General features: G+C 40.8%; 2 protein-coding genes across 2 annotated transcripts in view; both read left to right on the forward strand.

The window, feature by feature from the left end:
* The window catches only part of LOC126092443 (long-chain fatty acid transport protein 1-like), a 172,097-nt gene extending 152,741 nt beyond the window's left edge, over positions 1-19,356 (forward strand). Inside the window, exons 11-12 of the mRNA XM_049908044.1 lie at positions 18,568-18,721; positions 19,205-19,356. Coding sequence (XP_049764001.1) covers positions 18,568-18,721; positions 19,205-19,356 — 306 coding nt within the window. The remainder of the gene's footprint in view (positions 1-18,567; positions 18,722-19,204) is intronic.
* A 758-nt stretch (positions 19,357-20,114) lies between these two features.
* LOC126092442 (long-chain fatty acid transport protein 1-like) overlaps positions 20,115-25,895 on the forward strand; it is a 284,340-nt gene continuing 278,559 nt past the window's right edge. The window contains exon 1 of the mRNA XM_049908043.1: positions 20,115-20,392. Coding sequence (XP_049764000.1) covers positions 20,211-20,392 — 182 coding nt within the window. The 5' untranslated portion in view covers positions 20,115-20,210. The remainder of the gene's footprint in view (positions 20,393-25,895) is intronic.

Genomic DNA, 25,895 nt, shown 5'->3' on the forward strand with positions numbered 1-25,895 from the left:
CAATGATTTAATGCTTAACACTTCTTATATTCAGAACAGAATTATAATTTCAGAGGAGGAAGGTGCTAAAAGGTGTGAATATTACCGAATCCCCAGTTTAATATTCCATGGTTGCAAAACACTGACAAAGATTATTATTTATGGAAGAATGGGAAAGCTTGTTGAAGCTAACTTCATGGAAAACCAGTCTGCATTCCAGAGAAATACAGGAACACGCAAGGCAGTACTGACCTTACACTTTACCTTCTAAGATAGGTTAAATATAGGAAAACCTACATATATGGTATGTGATTTAGAGAATGGTTTTGACAATGCTGAATGAAAAAACTTTTTGTAGTTCTGAAGGTAGCAAGGATAAAATACAAGGAGTTAAAAATTATCTACGACTTAACAGACACCACACTGAAGTAGTGTAAGTCAAAAGACATGAACTGGAAGCAGTAGTTCAGAACGGAGTGTGTGAGGGTCATAGCCAAAACCTATGTTATGAAATCTGAACACTGTTTAAGCTCTGAAGGAAGCCAAGAAGAAACTTGGAAAGCGTATTATAATTTACTGGGACGAAATAAAAACTTCAGAATAGACAGTTGAACAGAGCGGATAGTGTCTTGAAAATAGGTTATCAGATGAGCATAAAAAAGTAACACAAGTGTAACAGAATGTAGTCAAATCTGGCAATGTTGAGTAAATCGGGATAGGAAATTACTCTAAAAATAGTCCACGAGTTTTGCTATTTGGGGAGCAAAATATCTGATGGTGGAAAAAGTAGAGTACATAAACGCATACTAGCAGAAGCCAGGAAAATGTTTCTGAGAGAGAAAACTTTTTTATGTCTAATAAAAATTTAAGTGAAGGTAGTGAATTGAATTGGGGAAAAAATAAATTTATGACTAAAAGAGGGTATCAGTTAACAGGACACATCTAGACACCAAGGGATCGTCAACATGGTAATAGAAGGAAGCGTGGGATGAAAGTTTTGGAGGAAGACTAAGGCTTGACAATAACAGGCAGTTTCAAAAGAATGTAGCTTTCAGCAGTTAAGCAGAGATAAAGAGGCTTGGTAAAGAGAGACTTTATAAGTGGTATACAACATGGATCATCCCCTCCTCCTCCCCCCCCCCCCCCCCAACTCCACCACCACCACCTCCACCACCACCACCATTAGTCGTCTGAAATCCATTGCTGGGTAAAGGCTGCCTTAAGTCTTTCCCATATGTTACAGTCTTCATCTACAGATGTCAATGCTGCATGTTTTCTGCTGTAATCTGCCCACCTTCAAATAGGTCATCATCTTGGTCTTCTTTATTTCTTGGTATCTGTGAAAGAACTTCTTTGACTCCTTTACGATCCATTCATATAGCTGAAAGTCCTACCTGCCTCTGTTTCATTATCATTACAGTCACAATTACATCTTCTACTACAGTCTATTCCCTGATCTGTTTGTTTTTTCCTGTCTTTCCCAGTTCTTCCCAACATGTATATCTTCAGTGCTCCCAGACCAGCCCTCTGTTTTTCAAATATTTTCTCATTAAAGAGCTAAGTCTCTGCTTTAAGTCAAAATTAGTAATACATATTGACTGTAAGCTTTCCCTTTCAGACATATCTAAGGCTTAGTTTGAAAAACACTATTCAGCTTAGCAAAAGCATGCTGATCCTTTTTTCCTCATTGTTAGTTTATTTTCCTCTACACCGAATCATTGTTTTTAGTTATTCTAAATATATAAACTTGTAAACTGATTCTATGACTTCACTGTTAATCTGTACGACTTTCTTTGCAATTTACTTTACATTATTTTTATGTCACTATAGTCGATTAAGGCCTTCTTTCAAATTTCCTCTATTAGTTCATTCCAACTGCACTAGATATTTGTCTGTATTGGTCACAAGTGGCAAACAGGACAATGTCACCTGTAATACGAAGGTGGTTCAAGTGTGATCCATGAAAACATATTCCTCCATTACTTTTCTGAAAATGTACTCCACAACTGCTAAGAATAGGCAATATGGAATACTTGTCTGACCCACATTTCAATTCTATTCCTATGAACTCTAATGGAAGTTGTTTTGCACTGATGTATATTTTTTTCAGTATACTAATTTAGGTTGAATCAATGCCAAACATAATTACGCATTATGTTAGATTTCAGTGCAAAGCTTTTTTGAAATCTATGAATCCCACATAAAGTGGAAATTAATACTGTATTGGTGGGATGTAAAGCATGTGAAGTGCTGCAGTGGGAACAGGGAAGGGGATATGTAGGTGGAAGATAGGGGCTAGCACAGATGAGGCCCGGGAGCGAGGGGGGGATTATGGAACAAAGGATATGTTGTAGAAAGAATTCCCACATGTACAATTCAGGAAAGCTGGCAATGTTAGGAAGATGGCACAGACTGTGAAACAGTCATTAAAGTGCAGCACATAGTGTTGGGTGGCATCTCCAGCAAGTGGGTGGTCAAGCTGCCTCTTGGCCACAGTTTCACAATAGCCATTCTTTCATGAAAATTTACCAGACTTCAGCACACTACTAATGCTGTATTCAAGCATTACGGGATTGTTCTTCCTACTCATCACACCATTTAGAAATTTTCTCTAAGTCATTTTGCATCCTCCTACAGCCACTTAACGGTGACAATTTCCTGTACATTACAGCAACATTATAAAACTGCCGCAAATTGCAGCTCACTGTTCACCAGATCATTTATACATATAGAAAATAACTGTAACAGAAGTCTTATCACACTTCCCTGAGGCACTCTTGATAATACCCTTGTTTCTGATGAACACTCACTGTCTTGGACAACATAATGAATTTTATTACTTATTAAGTCTTCAAACCAGTCGCATATCTGGGAACCTATTCTGTACACTCATACCTTCATTAGCAGTCTGTGGGGGTGGGGAATGCTTTTTGGAAACCTAGGTATATAGAAAGATGCCTGTTGCCCTTCATCTATAGTTTGCAGGGTGTCATATGAGGAAAGAGGAAGCAGAGTTTCGCACTTGCAATGTTTTCTAAAACAGTGCTGATTCGTGAACAGAAACTTTTCTGTCTCAAGGAAATTTATACATTCGACCAGAGAATATGTTCAAGAATTCTGCAGCACAACAATGTTAAGGATGTTGGTCTGTAATTTTGCAGGCCAGTTCTTTTACACTTCTTACATGCAGGAGTCAATGTGCTTTCTTTCAGTCACTTGGGATTGTGCCAGTGAAAGATTTCTGGTAAATGCAAGCTAAATAAGGGGCCAATGCTTTAGAGCAGTCTCTGTAAAACAGAACTGGCATGTCATCTGGACCTGGCAACTTATTTGTTTTCAACTCTTTCAGTTGTTTCTCTACACCAGAAATGCCTCTTATTATGTCCTCCACATGGGAGTCTGTCCAGAAGTGAAACAACGGTATGACTACGATTCTCCTCTGTGAACAATTTCTTAAATGCAAAATTTAAAACCTTGGCTTTCCTTCTGCTGTCTTCTACTGACCAACCAGACTGGAGAGAAGCCTTCTACTTGCTTAGCAATTTTCTGTGGGACCAGAATTTTCTCAGGTTCTCGGCAAGATCTTTTGGTAAGATATGATGGTGGTAGTTGTATGCTTTGCTCATTGATCTTTTTATAGATATACAAATCTCTCTACTAACTTATGCACATCATTATTTGGGCATTCTCATTTGAACTAAGATTGCAACAGTCCTTGCTTCCTCAGCACTTCCTGAATTTCACTGTTAGACCACGATGGGCAGCTAGACCTAAACATGAAAAAATCTAAGTTAATGAAGATGAGTAGGAAGAACAAACCTGTGATGTTCAGATACACTATTACTAGTGTCCTGCTTGACACAGTCAAGTTGTTTAAATATCTGGGTGTAAAATTGCAAAGCAAGATGAAGTGGAATGAGCATGTGAAAACTGTGGTGGGGAACACAAACGGTCAAATTTGGTTTATTCAGAGAATTTTGGGAAAGAATGGTTCACCTGTAAAGGAGAACTCTGGTGACCTTTTCTTGAGTACTCCTCGAGTGTTTGGGATCCATACCAGGTCAGACTAAAGGAAGACACCGAATCAATTCAAAGGTGAGTTGCTAGATTTGGTACCAGTAGGTATGAACAACACGTAAGCATTATGGAGATGCTTTGGGAACTCAAATGGGAATCACTGGAGAAAAGACTACATTCTTTTCGAGAAACACTATTGAGAAAATTTAGGGAAATGGAATTTGAAGCTGGCTGCTGAACGATTCTACTGCCACCAACATACATAGTGCAGAAGGACCACGAAGATACGATACGAGAAATTAGCGCTCACGTGGAGGTATAAAGACAGTCGTTTTTCCCCTGCTCTATTTGTGAGTGGAACAGGAGGGAAAATGACAAGTAGTCGTACAGGTACCCTCCATCACGCCCTGTACGGTGGCTTGCAGAGTGTTGATGTAGATGTAGGTGGGCCTTTTCCATAATTAATCCATTTACTCTGCACTTACCTTCGCAGAACACAATTAACAATCATTTAAAGTTTACTCATAATTCCTGTATCTCTACTAAAACCACTGATAAGGTCAAGCCTGTTTGTAGGTACAAGGTCTAAAACATTTACATTGTGCGGGGTCTGTTGAATTAGCTGCTCAAGTCTGCTTTTCGAAAATATGTTTAATACTTTCGTTGGGGCAGTTTTTGTACCAACTCAGCGAAGATAATTTTTTTGCTATCCTATTCAAATGCGATCAACTGACTATTTATTTTTTGATTTTATTTTTGTGATTTAGGACCAAAGCCTATGGTGGTACATGCATCACCATGGCACCCTTGTGAGGTATTAAAGTGGATTTCCCACATCCCTCTTGTGTGCTGTTATGTGTTGGGATTACACATAAAAAAAATTAAAAGTGTTTTCTGTTTTTATTTTATGTTTTCTTTTACTTTAAATGTTTGTTACCAATATTAAAGTTTATTTACCACAATATGAAAAAAGCCCTTGAAACTTTATCACGCAATATGAGATGAAGCAGGTCACGTTAATGCATGCAATGTGTTCCAATAACAGTAATGATCCCACGACGAACATAAACTAACTATTGTAGCAATTTTCAAACACCTGGTTCTGTGTACTACCACAAGGTGTCAGGCATAGACAGAGTTGGTAAAATGTATTCCCAAATGCCTTGTGATACCACTAAGTTGGTGGTAAGTATGCTTCCAAAGGACCCCAAACGAAAGATTAATTTTGTGGTAAGTATACTGCCCAAGCCCCTTCTGGAAACTATGTTGGTGATAACCGTACTTCCCACAGTGCTTGAAGGCCAGATTTCACAACAAACAGAAACTGCAGAAGGTGTATCAGACTGCCACTAGATGCCAGGAGTGTACAGAACTGGTAACACGTATTCCCTACTGCCAGACTTACTGCCTATACCCCTTGCAATGAATCCATAGATGGCCCAGTCTTTAGTCTACAGGTTAAAGCAGCTCCAACTAATATTGAATGGGTATTTCTGCTCTACTGACCATGAACTTTCTGTGAATGGCTCTAAAGCTGCCACAATGGACAGAGAACTTCACTGTCACACTCAAGTTCAATCTCCATAGGGACAATATTATTGTCAACTGCAATGAATACTACTACTCCAATGGCATCCAATCTGTCTTTCCGATATACATTCCATGACTCACTAAATATCTCAGTCCTTTCTACACTCCTGGAAATGGAAAAAAGAACACATTGACACCGGCGTGTGAGACCCACCATACTTGCTCCAGAGACTGCGAGAGGGCTGGACAAGCAATGATCACACGCACGGCACAGCGGACACACCAGGAACCGCGGTGTTGGCCATCGAATGGCGCTAGCTGCGCAGCATTTGTGCACCGCCGCCGTCAGTGTCAGCCAGTTTGCCGTGGCATACGGAGCTCCATCGCAGTCTTTAACACTGGTAGCATGCCGCGACAGCGTGGACGTGAACCGTATGTGCAGTTGACGGACTTTGAGCGAGGGCGTATAGTGGGCATGCGGGAGGCCGGGTGGATGTACCACCGAATTGCTCAACACGTGGGGCGTGAGGTCTCCACAGTACATCGATGTTGTCGCCAGTGGTCGGCGGAAGGTGCACGTGCCCGTCGACCTGGGACCGGACCGCAGCGACGCACGGATGCACGCCAAGACCGTAGGATCCTACGCAGTGCCGTAGGGGACCGCACCGCCACTTCCCAGCAAATTAGGGACACTGTTGCTCCTGGGGTATCGGCGAGGATCATTCGCAACCGTCTCCATGAAGCTGGGCTACGGTCCCGCACACCGTTAGGCCGTCTTCCGCTCACGCCCCAACATCGTGCAGCCCGCCTCCAGTGGTGTCGCGACAGGCGTGAATGGAGGGACGAATGGAGACGTGTCGTCTTCAGCGATGAGAGTCGCTTCTGCCTTGGTGCCAATGATGGTCGTATGCGTGTTTGGCGCCGTGCAGGTGAGCGCCACAATCAGGACTGCATACGACCGAGGCACACAGGGCCAACACCCGGCATCATGGTGTGGGGAGCGATCTCCTACACTGGCCGTACACCACTGGTGATCGTCGAGGGGACACTGAATAGTGCACGGTACATCCAAACCGTCATCGAACCCATCGTTCTACCATTCCTAGACCGGCAAGGGAACTTGCTGTTCCAACAGGACAATGCACGTCCGCATGTATCCCGTGCCACCCAACGTGCTCTAGAAGGTGTAAGTCAACTACCCTGGCCAGCAAGATCTCCGGATCTGTCCCCCATTGAGCATGTTTGGAACTGGATGAAGCGTCGTCTCACGCGGTCTGCACGTCCAGCACGAACGCTGGTCCAACTGAGGCGCCAGGTGGAAATGGCATGGCAAGCCGTTCCACAGGACTACATCCAGCATCTCTACGATCGTCTCCATGGGAGAATAGCAGCCTGCATTGCTGCGAAAGGTGGATATACACTGTACTAGTGCCGACATTGTGCATGCTCTGTTGCCTGTGTCTATGTGCCTGTGGTTCTGTCAGTGTGATCATGTGATGTATCTGACCCCAGGAATGTGTCAATAAAGTTTCCCCTCCCTGGGACAATGAATTCATGGTGTTCTTATTTCAATTTCCAGGAGTGTACTTCAGTTTCAGCCAGCTGTCGGTTTAAAGACTAACTTGAGAGCAAGAAATTTGCTGGAGGGCAGTAAATTCAGGAACTTTGTTGCGAATATTTTGACAATTTACTGATAAAATTTTGACAGTCGAAGTCTGTATGCTCTCAACAGGGTCTGGGTGTTGTCTGGTGAGTGTTCATCGCAGTACCTCAAACTACCGCCTATCCTAAAAGAACCACATGCACTCCACAAGTACTCTGTAACCTGAGAAGCTGCTTCCTTTGCGTAGAGCAGCCCTGCTCTATTAAGGACAGTCCTACCATCCTCCTGATTACACAGGTGCAAAATGACAAGACATTAGTAAATGTAGGAAAAAAATCTGGAAACGAGTGAAAGATAAGCATTTATTTAAGCAAATAAGTTCTGTCTCTCATACAGAATGACTCAATTATAAATCTAAAAATGACACTGTTCATGGTCATCACTAATATGGTTTCTTGGTTGGTTTGGAGAATAAAGGGACCAAACTACAGGGCCATCAGTCCCTTTTTCCTCATACAAACAGGTCTCAGATTGAAGCCATTCCCAAAAGGAGTCAGGGGAACTAAAAAGGCGTAAAAATTACTGGGAATCACATTGAGAGAGAGAACAAAAGAAGCAAACCAAGCAGGGAAAATCATGAACAAAAAGGGAAAAAAGCAATGGAAGGTATTAAAATAACATAGCAGATGGCCTGGGCTGGCTGATAGGAAGAATAAAAAAGGATGAGCCAGCCACTCTGCAACACACTAAAATCTCCAGCTGAAAACCACAAGGTTAGAGAAACACAAATAGGCAAAATACGAACACCGAGACGAACAAACAGCAAAGAAAGAGCAAGGAAGAGTTACAAAAGAGGGAGGGTGAAGGCCTGGAGAGAAGGCCAGACACCCATATTTAGAGGGAGTGATAAAAATCTTCCTCTAGAAGAAAATATAAAACTATATCAACCGTTGAGGCATTGTCTCATAACTATGTAGGCCGCACGGCAGGAAGGTTAAAAGTCCACCTCAGGGCTGCTAAAACTGGGCAGTCCAACAAGATGGGGGAACCACATAAACAAGAAGGTGGATCATCACAATGTAAGAGGTGGCCATGAGTCAGCCAAGTATTGCCGATGTGAGCTGGCAAAGGACAATGGAGTCCCTGCGAGTGGCTCGCATGGATGACCTCCACACATTTGTTGTTTCCTTGATAACATGTAGTTTATTTGGTTTACTGAGGGTGCACCATTCAGTATCCCAGATCCCAAAAAACTTTACGGCATAAGACTGATCGGAGATCAGTCTCCAGTATCCCAATCTTTACGGTTGATTTACCGGTAGCCTGTTTGGCCAGCCTGTCAGCAAGTTTATTGCCCAGGATCCTGACATGTCCTGGGTTCCAAATTAGGAACAATGGATATCCACTGTTTTCAGGGGCATAGAGAGACACCTGGACAGTCACTACCAAAGGATGGCAAGGGAAGCACTGGTTGAGAGCTTCTAGGCTGCTTAAGGAGTTACTATAGATGATGGATTCACCTGCACAGGAGCAGATATGCTTAAGATCACTAATAAGAAAAATGAAGAACATATTGATAACTTTATAGATGAAACTAGACTGTGAGAACCTATCTCCATAAAATTTTGGGGACTTTTGTTAAACAATAAACTCTTAAGGAGACAATGTATAGACTGCTATAAATTAAAACTGTATTATTTAACAACTTGCACATCATGCCAATAAGATACTTCAATTTATTTATACTCATCCAGGGATCATCTCACTATGGTATAAGAATTGTCATGGTTAATTGGGTTTGGATGGGAATATTTTAATAAATCAAATGCAGAGATAATCCTCAGAATGTGATGTTTAATTACAAATATTCACTTTTCCACATAATCACCAGGCAATTGGATAAATTTCTGCCAGCGACGAAAAAGTTTTCTGAAGCCGTCACGGAAGAAGTTGACACTGTTTCCGCAACAACAGTCTCAGTTCTCTCAACACCTTCATCAGAAGCATAATGATGTCACCGCAGATTGTCTTTCATTATCGGAATCAGATGGAAGTCATTGGATGGTGCTAAATCTAGATTGTATGGATGATGCCGTACGGTGATGAGAATCAGTCTTTCAGAGACTGTATCCATCGTGCACAGATCTTCCAACAGCCAAGCAAAGCAATAATGTGACCCACATGTTCTTGTGAAATGCCAATTGTGCTTGCAATTTCTATCTGAGTGATGCGATGATTGTCCTGAATCAAACTGTCGACGTTTTGCTTGTGAAACTTGGTGGTTGCAGCCACAGGACGTCCAACTCTTGTTTCTCATGCAGGTCAGATGTTACTGCCTCAACATCTTTAAACTTGTTCACCCAATGATGCACAGAACTCACATTAACACAATCACCATAAACAGCTTTCATTATCTGATGTATCTCCTTCGGGGTGATGGCACCTGCTGTCGAGAATTCAATGACTGTGCATTGCTTAAATCGCATAGGGTTCCATAATTTACACTGAAACAACACAACTGTTCAATGCTAAGGCTTCCTGCTAATTGCAGTTGTGGAGAAGAGGCTACAGAACAAACCAGTATCTGTGCATAAGAATGCTGCCAACTGTTCAAGAGTTACGAAGGTGGAGGCATTACTTTTCAGTCAACCCTCGTAATATAATGAAAAATACTAGCTCAAAACATAAATATATAGAGAATATGTAAGTGCGTTCTATGAGGATAGAGGTCAGGGTCTTAACAGCTGCACCACCTCATTCGGCTGGTTCCTGTTATACAGCGTTCTTTGACTTGCACACAATTTGCTTCTGGTACCTTACAATACAAAACACAGCTTTGCCTCTCATTTCCACAGACATTGACACCGGCTGATGACTTCTTGGTCGTGAAACTTCTCCTACGTCCCTTGAACTAACTCTAGTCTGTTCAGAAAACTGACTCAGTGCCACAAACATTCAACTATGCTCCATATTTGACGAGGGGGATGTTGAACAAAGGAGAATGAGAAGACATACTTATCAAGCACTTTAGATCATGACACACGATTTTGTTGTAAAAGCAGTAAACTGTTATCATGTACTGAAATGTGACAGGGTGTTGCAGTTATCCCCTTTCATTATTAATCCTCTAAGTAATCTTTGTGTAGTAGGCATTACTTATAAACAACGATTTAGCTGCCTTTTTACACTAATGTATTTTTGTAATCTTTTTCCACCTACTTCGCCAATTTATTATAGAATTTTATTTCCTGATAGAAAGTACTGTTTTGAGTTGTTTGTTTTTCTCTCAGTAAATGTAAGTCCAAACTGGCTCTTGCTCCATGATTATATATAGAACACTTAATGGAATATGTAATAAGGTTTTCCCACATTATTCACAACAGATTGGTAAATTGACTCAACTGGTACAGTTAGGATACCTAGTTTTCTAAACAATTCCATAAATGAGCCCATCTGTTTCTTGAGTTATTATTCTTACAGTTCTTTTCTGCAGTTTATTCTTCCATCCCCAGGAAAGAATTACATAGTTAAGAACTAAGTGTATGTAAGAATAATATGTCACAACAAGAAATTGGTTCTTACAAACAGAGTGCCGGCCACTGTGGCCGAGTAGTTCTAGGCGCTTCAGTCCGGAACCGTGCTGCTGCTACGGTCGCAGGTTCGAATCCTGCTTCGGGCATAGATGTGGGTGCTATTCTTAGGTTAGATAGATTTAAGTAGTTCTAAGTCTAGGGGACTGATTACCCCAGATGTCAAGCCCCATAGTGCTTAGAGCCATTTGAACCATTTACAAACAGATTATAGATTCCTAAGAGCAGAATATGCAGATGACTTTTTTTGCCGCATCTTTGGTGTTCATTTCATATTAACTGACAACTTTCATCCCTAAGAACGTTGTGCTTGTTACACCATCTATAAATTTATAATGTGTGCTTCATGCAACAGAATTGTGTTCCCTCTTTATGCTGAAGTGCATGATGTTTGTTTTCTGTACGTTTAAATGTTAATTTATTACATACTGCCCTATCATAAACACTGTTGAGAATTTAATTTGCTTTCTTTAATAGTCCTGATCTTTTATCAAAGACTACAATGGTGCTGCCACCAGCGAAGACAATTCTCTGGAGAACACCTATGTTTATATGTATCTTGTCTGACAATTGTGATACTAAAAATTTGTCACCAGCAGATGTGTGAGCTGCCTTTATCTTCTGTAGCCTGTTTTCCAGGTAAGAATGAAATCTCTCGTTTGCTATTCCTCTTACACCTAGTGCTTCTACATTGTTCAGTAGCATTTTATCTTAAGCAGTGTCAAAAGCCTTGGACAAATCAAAGAAAATGCCTGTGGTATAGTCATCTTTGTCACGTACAAGTACCACTTCTGTAAATTCTGTAAGGGCCCATATTGTACTTCTCCCACTTTGCAACCCAAACTGTCATTTTTACAAAAGTTGTATTCATCCATGTACCTCACTATTCTAGCCTTCACGACTAATTCAATTAGCTTTGAAAATGCAGACAGTAGTGAAACTGGCCTGTAGATTTCAGTACTTTCCAAATTACCTTCCCTTAATAAAATCACATCCTGTGAGAGCTTTAGGTACTATGGAAAAATACCTCAGCTGAAGGACTCATTTATTATGTTTGTTCCTGAAGTTTGTATGCTGTCCATACAGCTCTTCAGAATAGACTGGAACCTCATCTATGCCTGCTGACTTCGGACTGGCTTCCTGACTTTTACCCACAGCTGTTCATTTATTTCTGTTAGCTTGTTTTGTAGAAGTGGCTCCTTTTGGAAATGTTTCTTCAAAAATTAATGTGAACAATGTGTTGACTAACTTAGTGTCTGTATTGTTTTCCATATGTACTTCATCCGAGGTTTGATTTTCCACCTATACACAAAAAAATACTTTCGTTAATAATACAATGCATGGCAGATGGTACCCTGTACCTACATTTGGTTGCTAATGATGGCGGTAAACTCTGCACTTACCCTGTGCACATGTTCTGAGAGAGCCAATGAACAATTCAGTAGTATTCTGAATGCTCTGTTGTGAACGTTGCAGCCAATTTGACCCTTAAACAAGATCATAACTAGTTATTTAAGTTAGAAAATTTAAAAAGGGAATTGCATAGGTTAGAGTTAGATATAGTGGGAATTAGTGAAGTTCAGTGGCAGGAGGAACAAGACTTTTGGTCAGGTGAATACAGGGTTATAAATACAAAATCAAATAGGGGTAATGCAGAGTAGGTTTAATAATGAATAGGAAAATAGGAATGTGGGTAAGCTACTACAAACAGCATAGTGAACGCATTATTGTGGCCAAGACAGATATGAAGCCCATGCCTACCACAGTAGTACAAGTTTTATATGCGAACTAGCTCTGCAGATGACGAAGGGACTGAGGAAATGTATGATGAGATAAAAGAAATTATTAAGATAGTGAAGGGAAATGAAAATTTAATAGTCAGGGGTGACTGGAACTCGATAGTAGGAAAAGGAAGAGAAGGAAACGTAGTAGGTGGATACGGAATGGGAATAAGGAATGAGAGGAAGCCACCTGGTAGAATATTGCACAGGGCATAACTTAATCGTAGCTAACACTTGGTTCAAGAAGCATGACAGAAGGTTGTATACATGGAAGAAGCCTGGAGATACTGACAGGTTTCAGATAGATTATATAATGGTAAGACAGAGATTTAGGAACCAGGTTTTAAATTGTAAGACATTTCCAGAGGCAGATGTGGATTCTGACCACAATCTAGTGGTTATGACCTGTAGATTAAAACTGAAGAAACTGCAAAAAGGTGGGAATTTAAGGAGATGGGACTGGGATAAACTGAAAGAACCAGAGGTTGTACAGAGCTTCAGGGAGAGCATAAGGGAACAATTGACAGGAATGGGGAAAGAAATACAGTAGAAGAAGAATGGGTAGCTTTGAGGGATGAAGTAGTGAAGGCAGCAGAGAATCAAGTAGGTAAAAAGACGAGGGCTAGTAGAAATCCTTGGGTAGCAGAAGAAATATTGAATTTAATTGATGAAAGGAGAAAATATAAAAATGCAGTAAATGAAGCAGGTAAAAAGGAATACAAACGTCTCAAAAATGAGATCGACAGGAAGTGCAAAATGGCTAAGCAGGGATGGCTAGAGGACAAATGTAAGGCTGTAGAGGCGCATATCACTAGGGGTCAGATAGATACTGCCTACAGGGAAATTAAAGACACCTTTGGAGAAACGAGAACCACTTGCATGAATATCAAGAGCTCAGATGGAAACCCAGTTCTAAGCAAAGAAGGGAAAGCAGAAAGGTGGAAGGAGTATATAGAGTGTCTATACAAGGGCGATGTACTTGAGGAAAATATTATGGAAATGGAAGAGAATGTAGATGAAAATTAAATAGGAGATATGATACTGCGTGAAGAGTTTGACAGAGCACTGAAAGACCTAAGTTGAAACAAGGCCACAGGAGTAGACAACATTCCGTTAGAAATACTGAAAGCCTTGGGAGAGCCAGGCCTAACAAAACTCGACCATCTAGTGAGCAATATGTATGAGATAGGCGAAATACCCTCACACTTCAAGAAGAATATAATAATTCCAGTCCCAAAGAAAGCAGGTGCTGACAGATGTGAAAATTACTGAACTATCGGTTTAATAAGCCACGGCTGCAAAATACTAACAGGACGAATGGAAAAAGTGGTAGAGGCTGACCTCGGGGAAGATCAGCTTGGATTCCGTAGAAATGTTGGAACACTTGAGGCAATACTGAGCCTACAACTTACCTTAGAAAATAGATTAAAAAAAGGCAAACCTACGTTTCTAGCATTTGTAGACTTAGAGAAAGCTTTTGACAATGTTGATTGGAATACTCTCTTTCAAATTCTGAAGGTGGAAGGCGTAAAATACAGGAAGAAAAAGGCTATTTTCAATTTGTACAGAATCCAGAAGGCAGTTGTAAGAGTCAAGAGGCATGAAAGGGAAGCAGTGGTTGGGAAGGGGGTGAAACAGGTTTGTAGCCTATCCCCGATGTTATTCAATCTGTATATTGAGCAAGCAGTAAAGGAAACAAAAGAAAAATTCGGAGTAGGAATTAAAGTCCATATAGAAGGAATTAAAACTTTGAGGTTTGCCGACGACATAGTAATTCTGTCAGAGACAGCAAAGGACTTGGAAGAGCAGTTGAAGGGAATGGACAGTGTCTTGAAAGGAGGATATAAGATGAACATCAACAAAAGCAAAACAAGGATAATGAAATGTAGTCGAATTAAATCGGGTGATGCTGTGGGAATTCAATTAGGAAATGAGACACTTAAAGTAGTAAAGGAGTTTTGCTATTTGGGGAGCAAAATAACTGATGATGGTCGAATAAGAGAGGATATAAAATGTAGACTGGCAATGGCAAGAAAAGTGTTTCTGAAGAAGAGAAATTTTTGAACATCGAGTATAGATTTAAGTGTCACAAAGTCATTTCTTAAAGTATTTGTATGGAGTGTAGCCATGTATGGAAGTGAAATGTGGACGATAAATAGTTTGGACAAGAAGAGAATAGAAGCTTTCGAATTGTGGTGCTACAGAAGAATCCTGTAGATTAGATGGGTAGATCACATAGCTAATGAGGAGGAATTGAATAGAATCGGAAAGAAGAGAAATTTGTGGCACAGCTTGACAAGAAGAAGGGATCGGTTGGTAGGGCATATTCTGAGGCATCAGGGGATCACCAATTTGGTATTGGAGGGCAGTGTAGAGGGTAAAAATCGTAGAGGGAGACCAAGAGATGAATATACTCAACAGATTCAGAAGGATGTAGGTTGCAGTAGGTACTGTGAGGTGAAGCAGCTTGCACAGGATAAACTAGCATGGAGAGCTGCATCAAACCAGTCTCTGGGCTGAAGACCACAACAACAACGTGAGTTATCATAGCTGATGGTGGTGGTAAGTGACAAATTCTATATACGAAAATGGGAAACATAACTTTCAGGTTACACGCTTTCTTCAAGTGAAAAGCACAAGTATGCACATACTGCAACTATCACTTGGAACTGGCAACATGTCATCGCAATCTGTGACCCAATTTGTGCAAACCACCATCATTCATGAATTTGACTATAGTCATTTCCTTTCCTGTTCCACTCGCAAACAGAGTGAGGAAAAAACAACTGTTTATATGCCTTCATACGAGCCCTAATTTTTCTAATGCTACCTTTGTGGTCTTTAAACTAAACTTATGCTGGCGGCAGTAGAATTGTGCTGCAGTCATCCACAAATGACAGTTCGCTAAATTCTCTCAGTAGTGCTCCTCGAAAAGATTATCGCCTTCCCTCGTTGTTTCCCATTAGAGTTACTGTAGCATCTCAATAATACTTGCATCTTGGTCAAAACTATTGACAATAAATCCAGCAGCCAACCCTTTAATTGCTTCCTTTAATCAACCTGTAACAAGTCCCTAACACTAGAACTGCACTCAACAGTGGATTAGGCTAATGGCCTACATGTGGTCTCCTGCACAGATGAATCACACTTTCCTAATATTTTCCTAGTAAACAGAAGTAGGCCATTTGCCTTCTCTGCTACAATCCTTACATGCTCATTCCATTTCATATTAATCTGATGTCATGTCTAGATATTTAATTGATGTGACTATATCAAGCAGCACACTTCCAATGCTGTGTTCGAACATTATGGGTTTGTGTTTCCTATTCATCTACATTAACTTAAGTTTTTCTACAGATAGAGCTTACCACGCCAACAACCACAGATTACTGCTCACCCTGTCGGCCAGATCATTTATGTATACGGAAAATAACAGTGGTCCTATCACTCTTCCCTGGTAAAGGCCTACATCATTAGGAAAACTGCAGATGATCACACGGCACAAGAAGTAAAGACCAACTGCTACATACACAACACAACTGTCAGTTGTGGAAAACGGACACTGATACTCAGGTGTTCAGCTAGAAAAGTGCCTGTCATGGGTCTACCAGACAATATGAATGAGATGACATTTCAGAAACTTCTTAAGGAGTCTTTAGTGCAAAAACAATTTTACACGTTTAAATAACCTGATACATGTCATATTGTCTGTCTGTATCTATGTACGTAATACATTTATTTCCATGTGGCTAATTTATATTAAGACCTGGATCCAAAGTTACAAATGCAAAGTATTTTACGCATCATATGTTTCTGTACGAGAGGCATTCAATAAGTAAAGCAACTTTTTTTAGGCTGGTTTTATTTGAGGTTCCAATACAACATATTATTCCCCACTCTTTTGGCTACAAAACCCTATTTTTGCAACATAATCTCCACTGAATGTGATAGGCTTACGCCACCTTATTGGGAGGGCATGTATGCCCTCACTGTACAGGTCTACTGGTCGACATCGGAGCCACTGTCTTGCTGCATCAATGAACTCCACGTCAGCCACATACTGCTTCCCATGAAATGCATCCTTCATTATGCCAAACATATGGAAGTCAGAAGGTGTGATATCCGCCTATAGGGAGGGTGAGAAAGAACAGTCCACTGAAGTTCTGTGAGCTCCTGTTATAAATTCTATAATCTAGTTAATCATAAAATTGCAGAGATTACAAATTTCTGCAATTAGTGTGCTGGCAGCTTGTTAAAAAAATTTAATCCCAGAGTACAGGATTCCACCTGAACACCTGACAAGTTGTCAGTCCTTAGAGATACATTTTATCCTTGAACAATGGGTTATTAATTGCATTTCATCTAAAATGGATTGTTACCACTATCCATAAAAATCCTTAAGATGGTACTATGTTGGGAAATGAATGAAAAATTTCATTACATACAAAAAGTCCTCTGGAAGATGTACATTTATTTACATTGCATTATATTCTTATTGTTCATGTTTTTACAACACATACTTATTAACTGTTAGCAATCCTGCCTCCAAAAATCATGCCAGAGTGTGAAAGTATGAAGGAAATAATCTAGCATTTTTACTTGGAGATAGAGAGAATCTGAGAAGTTATAAATGTAAATCAGTCAAACTGAACTTCTTTATTATCTTATCAATTTACTGAGTGTTTTAGCCTGCTATCAACCCAGACTTGCAAATCAAGCAGAACAAAACAAAAAGATCATATTTGGATTAAAGATCATATTTGGATTTACGTCAGGCACCGGTCAGCTTAACATCCCTGACAAACTCTCAGGTTATTGTAAAATGATATCACCACTACCACACTGGACTGGGATGTTGACTTTCTGCTATGATGCAAATGAAATTGTAAAGACAAATAGAAATTTTATATTTTCTAGATAAAATATCTGTAGCTCCAGTGTGACCATTTATATGCCACAACCAAACCAGTTTTTTCTGTTAAACAGAGTTGTATATTTCAGCTGATAGTTTTCAGCTGATAGTTTTCTAAAAATATACACTTGGGTAACTGTAAAGTTGCCATCAACCCTAAAGGCAGAACATCATACTTCTTTACTATGAATGGTCGTAATAGAGGTACATCTTTGCATTACTCCAACCTCCCTACTGCCTGATCTCGGCATATTCCACACCAACAAAACATTGCCAGAACTGACAGGCATGAGAAGTGACAGAAAATAAATTGGGAGACTGACTAGGGTTGAATCCAAGACCTTTGGATTTGCAGTCTGACGTTTACCATCTGAGTGACACATTAGCCTCAAAAATAATCACAAAATGTATAAAACACACCAGGAACTAGCATATATAATAGATGAAATTTGCATAGAATATTTGCTTGTGTAATACTAGGAAAAACAAAGTTCGGAGAAAGAATGTAACACTTGAAATGGTACAGATTAATATGAAATACAAGGGACATGAAGGCTAGATTGTGCTATTTGGCCTTCCTGAAATTTTAGTTGTGGTGGTTAACTGATCTGTACTGTAGCCTGAGGTCTAGGTTAGGCTGGAAGGTGATAATTTGGTTGCGAGTTGCTGAAGCCAATGAATGTGAAGATCAAATAAAAGTACTTGTGCACAGATTGGTTTGTAGTGTAGCCTAATCTTAGCGTTACTACATTTAAGAGACCTTTCATCATCAAAACTAAAACTGTAAGGTAATTGCAGTATACCTATATTAGATTTGGACTAGTCTCTGGTAAGAATTTTTATAAAAATTATTTACATATATTGCACACAATCTACATAAAATGGAAGGAGGGCCCACTCTGTAACTTTTACAAACATGAAACTCAACGGAAGCTTACTTCCATGTGTGTGTGTGCTCCCCCCACATCTCTATGCCCCTTTCTTATCACTCTCTTCTTTTCTCCTAAACCAAATGATTCTACAGGATATCTGAGTTAATCATATGATCTTTGTTACTGTATGGTGCCAGTGGCGCAAAGTTCATGAATTTAAAACAGAGAAGGGCTACAACACGTCTGGTTCTCAACTCGTGTAACAGCTGAAAATTTTTCACAGATACCAAATGTCGAAGGGCGAGCAGGAATGGCAGCAATTCATGATGACAACGATTCCCTGGATCCTGTAGTACTTGCTGAAGCTGTAAACAAAAACCTGCCATTTTATGCACGCCCACTATTTGTTCGTGTAGTAAGAGAACTACCAATGACAGGTAATTAATTTACATAACACTTGTGGTTACAAGTCTATTATAGTTAACATTTTGTACTAATTCCTAAAATAAATTTTGATTAACTTCTGTTCTCCAATGGGTCTCAATATTATGTATATACAAGTATATTATGACAGTCACTTTAGGAATATATTTCCACAATCTACTACACAGTCAACCACTCCTGAGATTCCAATTGCTATCAGTTCATCAAAAAATTAACAGAGAAATGTTAAAACCATTACTTTATAACCCTTTCATTGTTTTTGAATATATGTGAATTTCAATAAGGACAATATACATAGTAAATGAATGTTGTGTGTGTTATTTTATATAAAAAAAACTCTTGTAGTTACAGTTGTAAGAGTCCTGTAACCATTTTCCTCTTGATGCCAGCTAATTCTCCACCCACCTACATTAACAGACATATTGTTGCTTTGTAATGTAACACGAACCTATCTTGATAATTTCTTTCTGTTTTAGGCACGTACAAACTAATTAAACGGGAGCTGCAGAAAGAGGGGTACAATCCGTATAAAATTACTGACAAACTCTATTTTCTGGAAAAAGGAAAATATGTACCTTTGAACCGGCAATTATACGATGATATTGTAAATGGAAATGTGCGACTTTGAAAGGAAAATTGCAGACCGATACTCTGATATTTGGTGTTCCCTCTTCGTGGCGTGTGACCGTCGTTATGGATTCCGTGTCACTAACCAAACATCACTGGGCATCCTGCATTACATCTACACTCTGTAAATAACTGTAAACCATGAATGCGTCATTACTGTATTGAGCAGTGATTATGAGCTTTTTATAGACCCGTTTCCTAATTTTTAAGCAAATAATGGTATTCTAGTCTAATAGCATTTTCTACTCTTGGAAGATAAAATGCTTTAGTGTAATATTTCAAATGTTCAAATACATGTCTATTTTTTAACTGAACATTTCTTCATTTCTGCAGCAGCGGCAGCGCAATATGAGACACAGCTGGCACGATTTTATCGCGACCCGGCACTATTCGGCTGCGCACAATAAGATTTTTTTTTTATAGGTCAAACGTTTATTATCTGAAATAGCTCCACAACCTCATTGCGGCACTGACATTACCAACAACTAGAAAACTTTGAAATATGCCAAACTTCGTATACTAGTAACAAAATAATAGTGTAGCCAACATTGTAATAAAAAAATAAAATCAGAAAATTATTATAATATATATTTACAAGAAAAATGATCACATGTGCTAAGTTCCACACTCAGCGTAATTCTAAGATAGGCTGTGTGACAACAATATTCACCTATGAGTAAAAAGCTTGTTACGTTTCCGATTATTCGGTTGGCTCCCCACCATACTCCTCGGTAGATAGCGTCAGACGCCTGGCTATGTCACAGCCAGTAGTGTTTGGGGCGTGACGAGGGCGGGTGGTTTGCCTTACGTCGTTGCAAAGTGCCGGGACGAAGTTTTTAGTTTTGCGGGAACAAAATGACGAACCAACACAAAGCCGTCATTACCGGCATGTTTGCTGGAGCAGCTGGTCTCTCCCTCCTCTTAGGACGTAGGGTTATTCTTCAGGCCCTACTTGTATTAATAGTAGGATTTTTAGCTACAGGCAAGCGGTACAGATGGATCTACATTTTATACAAAACGCTTCCACGAGATATAAGGTAAGTCAACAGTGCAGTTGGATTGTTTGTTTTGTTTTTCGTGCGTATAATTTCTTACTTAAAAATAGGTTCTATTTAAAGAACATGCGATTTTTAAAGTGCTCCGTATTTGTTTCTTTCTGTTAAGTGGGGTTATTAAGAAATTTATTTGCAAATTTCTGTTAGAGCTTCACATCCAGCTGTAAATAATAATAATGATGATGATGATGATGATGATGATGTAATGGCTTAACAAGACCCGCAGTTGTCGGAAATGATTTACGTGGGGATTGCAGAGAAAATGTTTGCAGTCATTCGGCCTCGACGCTGGTACACATCTTGAAGACCACTGACGTTTGTTTCGGTGCTCTCGTTTTCTGCGCTACCGCGCTTTCTTATGAAGCCTGCTGCCCACCGGCACAGCTACCGTAACGCAGTACAGAGGAAAATGAGAGTTCCGGGACTTTCAAATAAGCGAAGGGCTAGAGATTTCTATTTAACTCTCTTGTAAGTAGCGTGGAGCTCATTGTGTCCTTTTGGAGAAAATCCCAGTTAAGTCACTTTCAAACTCAGAGCATTGAGTTATAAATTGTTATTAACAAAGTCTCAAACAAAAAATCTGAGCTCACTGTTTTTCACTCTTTTCCTTCAATTGTTTTCTTGTCTACATCTATACTCCGCAAACCACCGTAGGGCGCATGGCAAAGGGTACGTTTCACCGAACCAATTATTAGGATTTCTTCACGTTTCATTCCGTTATGGGGCGCGGAAAGAATGATAGAACGAATTTGGATACACCAATTATTCTAATCTTATCCTATGTGAGCGATACGTATGGGGCTGTAATACACTGAAGCGCCAAAGAAACTGGTAAAGGCATGCGTATTCAAATACAGGGATATTTAAATAGGCAGAATACAGTGCTGCGGTCGGCAGTGCCTATGTAAGACAAGAATCTGGCGCAGTTGTTATTTCGGTTACTGCTACTACAATGGTAGGTTATCGACAATTGAGTGAGTTTGAACGTAGTGTTATATTCGTCGCACCAGCGATGGGATACAGCACCTCAGAGGTAGCGATGAAGTGGGGATTTTCCCGTACGACCATTTCAGTAGTGTACCGTGAACATCAGGAATCCGCTAAAGCATCAAATCTCCGAAATCGTTGCGGCCGGGAAAAAATCCTACAAGAACGGGACCAACGACTACTGAAGAGAAAAGTTCAGCATGACAGAAGTGCAGCCTTCCGCAAATTGCTGCAGATTTCAATGCTAGGCCATCAACAAGCGAACAATTCCAACGAATCATCATCGATATGGAGCTTTCGGAGCCGCACGCGCGCGTCCGAGGGAGGACTCGAACCTCCGATGGGGGGAGGCGCGCGGACGGCGCGGCTACTCCGCGCGGCTTCATTTTTTGCAATGCAGGCCTCTTTTGACATATATTGTTTCCAGAACACCTGGGTAGTATTTGCCAGTTATTGTTTTAACCTTGCAGGACAATCAGTAACAGAATCGCTGCTTCCACTGAGAAAATACTGGCCTTAAAATTCTGTGACAAACGAAACTGACATCGTATGTTGTATATCTGGTGTACTCTAGGCCAGTGGCTTCTATTGGTTGTTAGTTCATTTCTGGTGGCCCCACGTGTCAATCAAGGCTGGTTGGTGTGAAGAGTGCAACAGCGGAAGCACCCCCCCCCCCCCCAAAAAAAAACAAAAAGTCGTGAGAAACCGTGCATCGTGGACGCGCTCCTGCTGTCATCCACATTAAGAGGTCGACGCGCAAAATAATTTTGTTTCTTTTTAAAACGGCGAGAAATTCATTTCTCTCAGTATTAAAAGATATGCAATAATCATACTGGCTACACTGTCTCATGTAGTCGGTTCAGCATTTAAAATGTACCGTAATCTTTCTTATGATACCTCATACAGCTGTCACTGCAGACCATCCAATACTGTATTGTGCACTTTCTCGTCATTCGCTTTGTTTTTGCATTTTTAGACTTGATTCTCAAAGACCACGTCAAGAGAAGTATGGCGTTGTTTGAATTCAGCATTTCTTAACTTTTAAAAGTAATGGAGCAGAGTGTATATATATTTGACAACTTTGGATAGCTGTATTCATTGGCACATAAACTGCGTAGAATTAAAAATTCTGTGGTGACGTAGTATCAGAGTTTAACCATTTGGACAATACACACTCAACACCAATATCTTAAAATGGGGCACACAGAAAACTATTCTACAAATCAGGGTTTCACTTAACATACATTACCAACATACCGAAACAAAATTTCATTGTTATCAACGATTTCTGTGCCCCAGTCGAAAACTTTTCAAATTACCGTGCGCATCTCGTAGTCTAGTGGCTAATGTTGCTGCCTCTTGATCACGGGGTCCTGGGCTCGAATCCCGCTCAGGGATTGGATGTTTGTGTTGTCCTCATCATGTCATCATCGTCATTCGGGAACAGCGGCGTGACTGGACTGTGAAAAGATTGGGAATTTGCACGGGCGCTGACAACAGCGCAGTTGAACACCCCAAGAATGAAATATCATCGTCATGGCTATATTCTTCATAGCGTATAGTCGAGGAGATGTCGTCCAGTACTACGGTAGTGGTCTTTCAAGCTTATTGTTAGACCTACTAGGGAATCTGTGCGGGGCGCTTTCCTGTCACGCTAAGTCAACAGGTTGGAATTCTCCCAACAACATACCTTTCGGTTCTTGTTCCCGACACCTTGAATTGCTGCATTATGAAAATCTCTCGCTTCGGTGTTTATTACAAGACGCGAGTCTGGCCACACGAATCATCTGGTCATCGCTCCCGGGTCTAAAACGGATGTCGTGGCTAAAAACGACGCGATGCGACATTGTTCTGGGTTCGTCAAGTCTCCTGGCCTCACGTTGCGCCAATCTACAGGGTGTTTATAAATGAATATCGGGGTTTTAACGCTTTGTAATCTTTAATATATTAAACTTAGTTATAAATTATACGTCAAATGAAAGAGCAACTCACAGTTTTACCAAGAACCTTACAAATGTCCATTGTGAGCACCATTTGTCACACGGAATACATCAAGTCTATAGCTGAGTTCTTCCCTAACGTTGATAAGTGTGTCTTCAGTGATTGTAGCAACAGCTGCTTCAATCCGGTTTCTTAATTCGGGGGGGGGGGGGTCTGTTGGTAGCGGAGGCACGTACACACGATCCTTGATAAAGTCCCAAAGGAAAAAAAAATAGCATGGCGTTAGGTCGGGTGAACGTGGAGGCCATGCAAAGCAAACCCTGTCATTGGGCCCTTTGCGGCCTATCCAGCCCGCAGGACCATTCTGAAGCTATTTTTCGAGACTTTTTTTTGTATTGGGAAGTCGAACTTGAAGCAGTTTATGTCTGAGTCTAGACTGTCATATTTTCAGTACATTCTGTACATATTCTATAATATGTTACAAACCGATCTGATAACTGAATGAAAAAGCACTAGCCTGTTCCTCACGAAAAACAAGACTTAGGTGGTGATGGTTAAGACCGCTGCTCAATTCTTGTTCAGCCATCCTGGTTTTGGTTTTCTCTAGTTCGCCTGATCACTTCCAACAAATCTCCTCAAATTCTACCGTTGACGATAGTTTCTTTTGATTAGGATGACACCCGATGCGAAAGTATTCTGCTTACGAGTCGCGATGTATTCGCACCAAAATTTACAACGACCCAGGAAAGCGTTTGTGTTTTTAATCCAGTTACCTGCCACAATCAGATACAACAGGTAATTAATTTCGGTCTGTGGTTTTATGACCACACCTGCTTTAAAGGTGGCCAAGTGAAAAATGCGCTAAAATCAGAATTCATGTTTTATATGTAAGTAACATGTTGTCATATTGCGGTATAACACTTCACTCCCGCATCCACCCAACATGTAAGTGTGACATAGTCAGAAAAACTTCATTTCATGTAAAATTGCAAGTACCACGCATAACGCATTCGAACAGGCATGTTGAATATATGCAACAGTTTTTAGCAGTGCGGCACACTAAGTGTCGCTACGGCTCACGCAATTTGCAGGAAATAAACACTCAACCATTTCCCAATAATCCCTCCATCCCTCTTTAAACAATCAGACCATCGTGTATGAATCATATGACTACTTAACAAATGAGTTACTGTGTTAATTATTTGACGTTAAGCAAGTAAGAGAGAAAAAGTTCAGAAAAGGTTTTAAAATTGCGTTTGAAATTTGTTTGGAAATCGTTAAATGCTGTCATTATCAAACGCTTGGATTATCATAGTTTAACTTGCGCTCCGTTAGAAGCAGAAGCTACGAGGGCCTTCAATAAGCAATGCAACACTTTTTTTTCTGAAAGCGGGTTGGTTTTTGGTCGAGATTTCAATATACCATATTCCAATACACCATATTATTCCCCTTACGCCACCATATTGGGAGGCCTGTATGCCCGCGTGGTACCCTTTTACTGGTCGGCGTCGGAATCAACGTCTTGCTGTATCAATAACTTCCCCATCACCCACGTACTCCTTCCCGCGGAGTGCACCCTTCTTACGCCAAACGGATGGAAGTGATTTGCGAACTCCTTTCGGGTTCGCAGACTTTTGCGAGACGTATTGTCATGAAGGAGAAGTTAATTTGCGCTCTTGTGGCGACGAACACGGCGAAGCTATTTACTAAGTTTGTAAACCGATAGCGTGCCGCCATGGTTAAAATATAGCATGCATGGCTAAATGACACTGACCACAGCCGTCGCCGAGGGAACTGAAGTTTAATACGAGCGATTCGTGACAGGGATGAACGACGGCGGCAGCGATGTAGGGGCGAACATAACTGTAACTGTTGAGCAACTGACCGCCCAGATGAAGGAAGAGGCTACCAACAGGGTCTCCTCTATGACCTTTCAGGGAACGTTGCAGCGTATGGACCTCCACAGCAGGCGCCTGGTTCGTGCAGCCGTGTTAACTGCTATTCGTCGGCGACGGAAGTTGGGATATGCACGCCAGTTACGCTAGTGGATTTCCACTGAGTTGCGCTAGGTGGCCTTTTCAGATGACAGATGGCCATTGGCGTGTGAAACGTCTGAAAGCAAATATCCTACAATCGTCGGGCGGGTGGGTCCCGTCCCGCCTGGGAGAGTGTTGTGGTCCGGGGAATGTTTTCGTGACATTCCCTGGGTGATCCCGTCATTCTGGAAGACACGACGGATCAACTCAAGTATGCTTCTACCCATGGAGATTTTGTTTTTCCTCAGTACGACGGCATCTGCCACCAGGACAGTAAAACATGTCACACAGCTCGCAGTGCACGTGCTTTGTTCGAAGAGCATCAGGATGGGATTAACGTAGTCCAGTGGCCACTAAACTCCCAGGAGTTAAATCCAAACGAGAATCGGTGGGACCATCCCGTTGGGGCTGTTTTGCGTCATGGATTCTCAACAGAGAAACCTAGTACATCTAGCCACGGCCCTGGAGTTGGCATGGCGCCATGTAACTTCCAAAACCTCACTGCCACTCTTCATGCACGT

This window comes from Schistocerca cancellata, chromosome 7 (assembly GCF_023864275.1).
Source record: "Schistocerca cancellata isolate TAMUIC-IGC-003103 chromosome 7, iqSchCanc2.1, whole genome shotgun sequence".
Taxonomy (NCBI): Eukaryota; Metazoa; Arthropoda; class Insecta; order Orthoptera; family Acrididae; genus Schistocerca; species Schistocerca cancellata.